Genomic DNA, 10,376 nt, shown 5'->3' on the forward strand with positions numbered 1-10,376 from the left:
CAGATCGTCAGGCACCACTAAAGACCTAAAACCCATCAGCCCCCATCATCATCATCAGAGTAACCTCTTCCATCGAAGTCCTTGCATGGCTTTTTAAATCCAACGTTGCAAAGCTCCCCCCCACCTCCATGGCTGCCGGTCCATGAACCACGAGCCACCATGAGTTTGGAACTCCCGCCATACTGTCCATCGCTTTTGTTAATGAGAAAAAAAGAGAAAAAACAGAAGCAGCCAGACAGACATCCCATTTTAGTTAGCAAAGCACTCCAACACGCCCTCACCCCCATCCCCGTTTCTGCCACCCTCCGACCTTCAACCACACCCCTCCACCACACACCTCCCGACCCCCCAGAGGCCACTGGATGCACTCCAGGCTTACTGGCACCTCCCGCTGGACAGAAGATGCAATGACAGGCTAAGCAAGAAGCGCGATCTTCAATCACAGCTTCTTTTTGTGTCTAATTACCTTCTCTTTCAATGTACCCTCCCTCAATCCCCTGCACCTTTATTACTTTGATTTGTTTTTCCAAGTGATATGATGGCTGTTACTCTACGAACTCTGACTTCAAACACTCTCCTTCCTTAGGTCCTTAGAACCGTGGTCAGAGTTAGAAAACCCCAGAACCCCGACCACATCTGTAGCTAATGTCTGTGACCATGTCTGTAGCTCTCTAGCTAGTCTTGTGTCCTCTAGTTTTGTGTTGTTTAATGTCTTCTCCTGTTGACCTGTCTGCTTATGATACTGCCATTGAGAACATGTCAATACATACAATATTGTTCATCTATAAGATGATGGTCACATACACATTTCAATATTCAGTAAGTAATGCACATCTTTAAAAAACAGTCCACCTTCCGCTAAATCAAATATAGTTTTTGAGTGTTAGAGGTTATGTGTGAAACCCAATTGAAAATGCCAGCATGGATCTAGAAGTGTGTGAGCTTGCATATGAGAGTGTATGTGTGTACATGAAAGAGGGTGTCTGCATGAGTGAGTGTGTGGATACTGTTAATACCACTTCCTGGTCACTAATGGTCTCCCTCCTCTCTTCCTCTCTTCTTCCCACTCTCTCTCTCTCCTCTCTCTCACTGTCTTTGTCTCCCTACAGCACTCGTAAACAAAACTATATGATGAACTTTGCCAGACAGACCGGCCTACGCCACTACTACAGCCGGAAGAGGCGGGCACTGCTACAACATCGTGCCTAACCTCTGAGAAGAGGATTCATCCTATGACCTGCCAATCACACATTTGACCTACCAACCAACCAACCACATTCCTTTCTCCCGATGACATATCACCCTGTTGAGTCCCACCCACCAGCAAATGGATTCCAGTCAGCCTTGGACTACACTCCCTCCCTCTCCAACCTTCCAATCCCCACTCTGCCAGACATGGGCCCATCCCATCAGTGTATGCTGTAGCCAGTCAGAAGCCTTCCCCACCCCCATATGATGGGAAGGAATGAGACGTGACGGAGCAACAAAGGCAACCATTTTGTTGACTTTTCATGAACTTTCGGGTTTCTAGTTGTTTTCTAATCGTTGCTGTACATGGTTTTATGATATGATGATTCCCTGTTCCAGTTGCGATACGATGATACCCCCTGGCTTTCCCTGTCACCCCATCCTACCCACCTCCTAGTCCTACTACTACCACACTGTGAAGTTATTCCGAGAAATCAGTAATGACCAGGGAGCATAGAGTTGGAGAGGGCACACTGTCACAGAAGTGATAATGGCAAAGATAGGGAGTGAGCCCCCTTTCCAACTCTATGCCATGGAGCTGGGCTAGCTGGATGCTTCCAAGATCAACTGAGCCGCAGGGAGGAAACTTCCTCTACTTCGCGCCAGTACCTGAGGAGGAGGATGATGATGATGGAGATGAGGATCATAACAGTGATAAGGATGCTAAAAAAAAGTACTGTGTTCTTGCTGTTCTGTTCAGTGTCTGTGTTCTTTTCGTGATGGTTTGACTGTTGTGTTCCATTCATTCGTTTTTTACTAATTCGTATTGTGCTATTTTTGATTGGATTCGTTTTTTCTCGTTTCCGTCTCCTCAGAGGCAGACGGAAGGAAGGAACAAATCGCAATTCGGAGGGAATAAAAGACAGAAAATAGAATATAAAAAAGAAAACAAATTTAAGACTGAACAATGATTTATTTTATTTTATTATTTTTATATATGTTGGTTCCCGAAAATACAGATATTTATGGTAGGCGGTTCTCCACGTAACCTATTTAAAGATGCACTGTGCGTGAAATCTGTATGTTATTTTCTAGTGTTAAGTTATTAGGCAGTCATCCAGCCTCTCTCAAGGCCATCGGGCTGCAACCCCCCCCATTCTCTTGTGCTGTTACCCGCATCCCTCTCATTCTCTCTGCTAAATTCTGCTCCCTGGAGATGAGGCTCCATCAGTGTTGTTTCTTGAAGTCTAATGTGTAATGTGGACCCTCTCCCAGCCCTATCTCTCAGTGTAACTCCAGTATAGCAGTCTCCTGTACATACAGTATATGTATATCCACTATGGGGAGACCCAGCAGCCTTATAAAAGGGAAATAAAGAACTGTCCAAACCTCAGATAGCTGCTTGGTACAGTTTGTGAGTGTGTTAATAGATTTATAAAACAACTTTTTACCCACATAACGTCAAAAGGAGACACCACTACGGGTACCGAAATAACTGCAACACTGTGTCAGGCTCTAAAGTAATTATGCTTTCCACTAGTTACCACAGCCACAACGTTTGCTATAAAGTTGGCTATACAAATTGGCTATATCATAAAAAGTCAACAGCAACTATAATCACAGCAGGTGTAGCTCATGGTGTAGATCAGGGTTCCCAAATGTTTATTGTTGGACATAAGACATGGGTTCTCAGATCCTCAAAAGGTTCAACAGCTGCACCATCGAGAGCATCCTGACTGTTTGCATCACTGCCTGGTATGGCAACTGCTCAGCCTCCGCCCACAAGGCACGACAGAGGGTAGTGTGTACGGCCCAGTACATCACGAGGGCAAAGCTTCCTGCCATCCAGGACCTCTATACCGGGCGGCATCAGAGGAAGGTCCTAAAAATTGTCAAAGACCCCAGCCACCCTAGTCATAGGGCTTGTCTCTGCTAACGCACGGCAAGCAGTATCGGAGCGCCAAGTCTAGGTCCAAGAGACATCTAAACAGCTTCTACCACCAAGCCATAAGACTCCTGAACATCAAATCAAATGGCTACCCAGACTATTTTCATTACCCCCTCCCTCTTTTACATCTATGCATAGTCACTTTAATAACTCTACCTACATGTACATATTACCTCAACTAACTGGTGCCTCCGCACATTGACTTTGTACCGGTACCCCCCTGTATATAGTCTCGCTATTGTTATTTTACTGCTGCTCTTTAATGTCATGTTTTATGTTCTTATTCTTATTTGTACTGCATTGTTGGTTAGGGGCTCGTAAGTATGCAATTCACTCTTTTAATTTTTTTTATTATTTCACCTTTATTTAACCAGGTAGGCAAGTTGAGAACAAGTTCTCATTTACAATTGCGACCTGGCCAAGATAAAACAAAGCAGTTCGACACATACAACAACACAGAGTTACACATGGAGTAAAACAAACATACAGTCAATAATACAGTAGAAAAATAAGTCTAAATACAATGTGAGCAGATGAGGTGAGATAAGGGAGGTAAAGGCAAAAAAGGCCATGGTGGCGGAGTAAATACAATATATCAGTGGTGGGCCGTCAGGGCCAGCAAGGCCTTCTCTGCTGGCCTTAAACATCATCAGAATATAATTAAAAATATATATTTTCCCACAAATATGTATTAAATTATTCCCCAGAGTAAGAGTTATACTCTTCATTTCATAGCTTTCCTCTTGGTTGCACTGCTTCCAGCCCCAGGTTGAGATTTGGAGGGCTGGTCTTTATGTTAGATCTTTTATCCAATCATATTCAGCCATCATGTGTTGCCAGGGGTCTAAAATCTGCCCTCAGGCCTTCAGAATCAACAGTGCGGGCGCTTGTAGCTTAAAGTGAATGGAAATGAAAATTTAGTGTCAACCAATCAGCTTTAGAGTTGGCTATTGTACACCTGCTGGCGGGCGTAGTGCGTGCACGTCTTTTGATTGGATTACCAATATTGAGAGGCAGGTCCTATATGGGCAGGTCTATGCACAACCTCAGAACTAGGAAACTGAATTTGATAAACAAATTAATTTGCGTACTACTAAGCTGTTTTTTCAACCCACAATGGCGGAAGGAGGAGAATATATCGATTTTGTCGAGGATATAATTATAACGCCATTCTCAAGACAAACTTTTCAAGAAAAGTTAGACATCGTCAGGAGAGGTCGCCCGACGCCGACGCTACAAAGCCTGTCACAGGCGGGAAAGGGGTCCGTTCGCCACTTTCAAAGTTCCAACTACGAGCGCTATCAATGGCTCACAGGCTCCGAGAAGCACTGAAAACTGTACTGCTGGGAATCCCTATTATTTGCAAGTGATCGATTTGGTGTTTGGAGCCACACTGGCTTTGCAAACTTGAGTTGTCTAACCAAGGCAGCAACGAGATCCCAAAGTACGGCTGGGCACTTACGAGCAATGGTGCTTTTGAAAACTTTTGGGGACACCCGAGTGGATCTACAGCTCAACGAACAAGCGCGCAGGGCAACGGGAGCTGCACAATGAAAAGGTATTGTACTCTTCCCCTGCAATTCTCTGAATAAAAATGTCAATTTCAAGGTGACGCAACGCCTGGTTATACTGGGTTTCTGTCTAAATGTATAGTGTCTAGAGCCATGGCATCATAATGATGGTAATAAGAGGTGGATTAATTCGGGTGGGACTGTGTAGGACCTCACTGAAGGCCCAGGCCCACGGCACGCCACTGCAATATAGCAAGTAAAATACTGGAATGGTACATTTGCAGTGGAAAAATGTGCAAATTAGAGATAGAAATAATGGGGTGCAAAGGAGCTAAGTAAATAAATACAGTAGGGGAAGGTAGTTGTTTGGGCGAAATTATAGATGGGCTATGTACAGGTGCAGTAATCTGTGAGCTGCTCTGACAGCTGGTGCTTAAATCTAGTGAGGGAGAGAAGTGTTTCCAGTTTCAGAGATTTTTGTAGTTTGTTCCAGTCAACTGGAAGGAGAGGCGGCCAAAGGAAGAATTGGTTCTAGGGGTGACCAGTGAGATATACAGTGGGGCAAAAAAGTATTTAGTCAGCCACCAATTGTGCAAGTTCTCCCACTTAAAAAGATGAAAGAGGCCTGTAATTTTCATCATAGGTACACTTCAACTATGACAGACAAAATGAGAAGAAATAAATCCAGAAAATCACATTGTAGGATTATTAATGAATTTATTTGCAAATTATGGTGGAAAATAAGTATTTGGTCAATAACAAAAGTTTATCTCAATCCTTTGTTATATACCCTTTGTTGGCAATGACAGAGGTCAAACATTTTCTGTAAGTCTTCACAAGGTTTTCACACACTGTTGCTGGTATTTTGGCCCATTCCTCCATGCAGATCTCCTCTAGAGCAGTGATGTTTTGGGGCTGTTGCTGGGCAACACAGACTTTCAACTCCCTCCAAAGATTTTCTATGGGGTTGAGATCTGGAGACTGGCCAGGCCACTCCAGGACCTTGAAATGCTCCTTACGAAGCCACTCCTTCGTTGCTCGGGCGGTGTGTTTGGGATCATTGTCATGCTGAAAGACCCAGCCACGTTTCATCTTCAATGCCCTTGCTGATGGTAGGCTTTGTTATCTTGGTCCCAGCTCTCTGCAGGTCATTCACTAGGTCCCCCCGTGTGGTTCTGGGATTTTTGCTCACCGTTCTTGTGATCATTTTGACCCCACGGGGTGAGATCTTGCGTGGAGCCCAAGATCGAGGGAGATTATCAGTGGTCTTGTATGTCTTCCATTGCCTAATAATAGCTCCCACAGTTGATTTCTTCAAACCAAGCTGCTTACCTATTGCAGATTCAGTCTTCCCAGCCTGGTGCAGGTCTACAATTTTGTTTCTGGTGTCCTTTGACAGCTCTTTGGTCCTGGCCATAGTGGAGTTTGGAGTGTGACTGTTTGAGGTTGTGGACAGGTGTCTTTAATACTGATAATAAGTTCAAACAGGTGCCATTAATACAGGTAATGAGTGGAGGACAGAGGAGCCTCTTAAAGAAGTTGTTACAGGTCTGTGAGAGCCAGACATCTTGCTTGTTTGTAGGTGACCAAATACTTATTTTCCACCATAATTTGCAAATAAATTCATAAAAAATCCTACAATGTGATTTTCTGGATTTTTTTCTTCTAATTTTGTCTGTAATAGTTGAAGTATGATGAAAAGGGCCTCTCTCATCTTTTTAATTGGGAGAACTTAAGCAATTGGTGGCTGACTAAATACTTTTTTTGCCCCACTGTATATGCATTTAGCAGATGCTTTAATCCAAAGTGACTTAGTCATGCATGCAACAAAATCTGATGGGTGACCCAAGGAATCAAACCCACTATCCAGATGTTGCAAGTGCCATGCTTTACCAACTGAGCCATACAGGGCCCATTTTCTTAAAAACATCTTAAGGCTAAGTTCATCATTAGAACCTTTGTAAGAGCATTATTAAATCTCTGAGTGGTTTCCCAAAACCATCATTACTAAAGTTGAACTTGAAAACACTCGTTATTTATTGACTGCCTCAGACCAGTCACAGAACAGCTAAGTGTGTCGTTAAATGCATTTTTTCCCCCTACCGAGTCACTTTATACACAGACGATCTCCGTTAAATGTATAATCAATACGGTTATCTGTCTCACTGTGACCACCGTTAACTTCACAACGAGTTGACTACAAATACAAAGTTGCCAATGTCTTTGCTACATAGGCCTATATATTTAAAAGATATTGGAATCAATTTCATGTATATTTAATAAATTTATATAGCTATTTAACTACTGTCAATACATTTCCTGATGTGTAGCCTAATGTGTGCAATGATGTGCTACATTTTGGTTAAGTGCATTATTATAGGGTAAGCAGCCATAGGTGATAATTTCTCATTTTCTAGGAGCTGAACCGTCATCACTATCATGGAATAATTCTAATGTTAAGGTAAGATTTGAATGGAACACTGATCCGAGAGCAGAGCTGGCTTTCTTTCAATTATATCAGTAAGAACACAGGCCTCAACAATACACAGCGAACATTCTCTCTGCGTGGTGTTTTGGGAAATGTATGTTACATCTTCGGCCATTGTAAAATTTAGGCCATTAGCCTAAATTCCATCGCTATCGGGAAACTAGGACCAGGTCAGGTTCTCACTGCAATGCACAGTTGTATGTCATTTGTCTTAATTCCTCAATGGAAACACTCAAGAGAAACACATGTTCCTTAGTGGTTGTGTCATTGAGCCCACGAGTGGATAACTCATGTCATTCCATGCCAAGATTTACAGATTCTGTAATTGACATTGGCCCTTTCACGAGACAAACCGAACACTCTGCTCAGCATCCTGTTATGACTCAGAATGGTCTGCTGAATGTTAAAAGATAGTCAGCAAGCCCCCTGATGACCCACATAACACTGCATAACACTGCTGTGTTCTAACAGAGAAATACCCTGCTCTTCCCTTACTGTTCCTTACATTTGGGATCCTGAGAGGTGCAGTGATCAAGAGGCGTCACTACAGTCCCTGGTTTGAGCCCAGTCTGTATCACATCCGGCCATGATTGGGAGTCCCATAGGGCGGCGCACAATTGGCCCAGCGTTGTCTGGGTTTGGCCGGAGTAGGCCGTCATTGTAAATAAGAATTTGTTCTTAACTGACTTGCCTGGTTAAATAAAGGTTAAATAATTACATTCAACTGGGCAGTCCCAATGGCATGGCCCGGGCACTATACGCTGCTTTCTGTGAGTCTCCCTATAAATAATAGAACTTACTAACCAGCAGTGGTGAAAAAAGTACCTAATTGTACTTGAGTAAAAGTATGTGGACACCTGCTCATTGAACATCTCTTTCCAAAATTATGGGCATTAATATGGAGTTGGTCCCCACTTTGCTGCTTTCAACTTGATGTTGGAACATTGCTGCGGGGACTTTCTTCCTTTCAGCCACAAGAGCATTAGTGAGGTCGGCACTGATTGTTGGGCGATTAGGCCTGGCTTGCAGGCGGCATTCCAATTCATCCCAAAGGTGTTCGATCAAATCAAAATCAAATCAAATCTATTGGTCACATACTGTACTTGTACACATATTTAGAAGATGTCATTGTGGGTGTCGCGAAATTGTTGTGTTTTTAAGCTCCTACAGCGCATTAGTATCTAACAATTCACAACAATACACAAATCTAAATGTAAAATAATGGAATTAAGAAATATATAAATATAAGGACGAGCAATGTCGGAGTGGCATTGACTGAATACAGTACAATAGAATATAGTATATACATATGAGATGGGAAAAGCAGTTTGTAAACATTATTAAAGTGACTAATGTTCCATTATTAAAGGGGCCAGTGATTCGATGTCTATGTACTATTTAGGGCAGCAGCCTGTAAGGTGCAGGGTTGAGCCGGGTGGTAGCCGGCTAGTGATGGCTTTTTAACAGTCTAGTGGCCTTGAGAGAGAAGCTGTTTTTCAGTCTCTCGGTCCCATCTTTGATGCACCTGTACTGTCCTCGCCTTCTGGATGATAGTGGGGTGAAGAGGCTGTTGCTAGGGTGGTTGATGTCCTTGACCTTTTTGTCCTTCCTGTGAAATCAGGTGCTGAAGGTGTCCTGGACGGCAGGTAGTTTGGCCCTGGTGATGCGTTGGGCAGACCATACCACCCTCTGGAGAGCCCTGCGATTGCGGGCGGTGCAGTTGCCGTACCAGGTGGTTATACAGCCTGACAGGATGCTCTCAATTGTGCATCTGTAAAAGTTTCTGAGGGTTGAGGTCAGGGCTCTGTGCAGGACAGTAAAGTTCTTCCACACTGATCTAGACAAGACATTTATGTATGGACCTCGCTTTGTGTTACAGTTGATACTATGCATTCGGGCAGGTAGCGTTCTCCTGGCATCTGCCAAACCCAGATTTGTCCGTCAGACTGCCAGAGTGCTCCAGTGTCTCCCTGCTGACCCCTGCTGTGGAAGACAGATCTCCCAGCCCAGTATCTTCTTCCCTACCCAGGGTTGGAAAAAGGCTGTCTACCCCCTAACGGACAGCCTGGCAGACACGTGAGTGACAAGCCTCATCCATACAGTACAAACATGCACATACAGTACCAATCAAAACTTTGGACACACCTACTCATTCCAGGATTTTTCTTTATTCATACAATTTTCTACATTGTAGAATAATAGTGAAGACATCAACACTATGAAATAACACCTACGGAATCATGTAATAACCCCAAAAAGTGTTAAACAAATCAAATATATTTTACATTTCAGATTCTTCCAAGTAGCCACCCATTGCCTTGATGACAGCATTGCATACTCTTGGCATTCTCTCAACCAGCTTCACCAGGAATGCTTTTCCAACTGTTTTGAAGGAGTTCCCACATCTGCTGAGCACTTGTTGGCTGCTTTTCCTTCACTCTGCGGTCCAACTCTTCCCAAACAATCTCAATTGGGTTGAGGTCGGGTGATTGTGGAGGACAGGTCATCTGATGCAGGAGGTGTGTTGGGTAACTGTCCTGTTGAAAAACAAATGATAGTCCCACTAAGCACAAACCAAATGGGATGGCATATGAATGCAGAATGCTGAGGGAGCCATGCTGGTTAAGTGTGCCTTGAATTCTAAATAAATCACAGACAGTGTCACCAGCAAAGCACTCCCACACCATCACACCTCCATGCTTTAAGGTGGGAACCACACATGCGGAGATCATCCGTTCACCTACTCTGCGTCTCACAAAGACACAGCGGTTGGAACCAAAAACCTCAAATTTGGAAACATCAGACCAAAGGACAGATTCCTACTGGTCTAATGTCCATAGCTCGTGTTTCTTGGCCCAAGCAAGTCTCTTCTTACTGGTGTCCTTTAGTAGTTTTTTTCCAGCAATTCGACCATGAAGGCCTGATTCACACAGTCTCCTCTGAACAGTTGATGTCAAGATGTGTTTGTTACTTGAACTCTGTGAAGCATTTATTTGGTTTGCAATTTCTGAGGCTGGAACCTATCCTCTGCAGCAGAGGTAACTCTGGGTCTTCCTTTCCTGTGACAGCCAGTTTCATCATAGCTCTTGATGGTTTTTGCGGCTGCACTTGAAGAAACATTCAAAGTTATTGACATTTTCCAGATTGACTGACCATCATGTCTTAAACTAATGATGGACTGTCTTTCTCTTTGGTAATTTGAGCTGTCTTGCCATTATATGGCAGGGCAATATTCTGTATA

The 10,376-nt window shown here is 43.5% G+C and overlaps 1 protein-coding gene across 4 annotated transcripts in view; it reads left to right on the top strand.

Moving 5' to 3' along the window:
- Nucleotides 1-2,581, top strand: part of LOC109888924 (reelin) — a 268,663-nt gene extending 266,082 nt beyond the window's left edge. For all 4 annotated transcript variants that reach the window (XM_031823231.1, XM_031823228.1, XM_031823230.1 and 1 more), the window contains one exon: nucleotides 1,110-2,581. In XM_031823231.1, the coding sequence (XP_031679091.1) occupies nucleotides 1,110-1,209 (100 nt within the window). In that variant the 3' untranslated portion in view covers nucleotides 1,210-2,581. The remainder of the gene's footprint in view (nucleotides 1-1,109) is intronic.
- Nucleotides 2,582-10,376: the final 7,795 nt, after the last annotated feature.

The sequence above is a fragment of the Oncorhynchus kisutch genome, linkage group LG4 (genome assembly GCF_002021735.2).
Source record: "Oncorhynchus kisutch isolate 150728-3 linkage group LG4, Okis_V2, whole genome shotgun sequence".
NCBI lineage: Eukaryota > Metazoa > Chordata > Actinopteri > Salmoniformes > Salmonidae > Oncorhynchus > Oncorhynchus kisutch.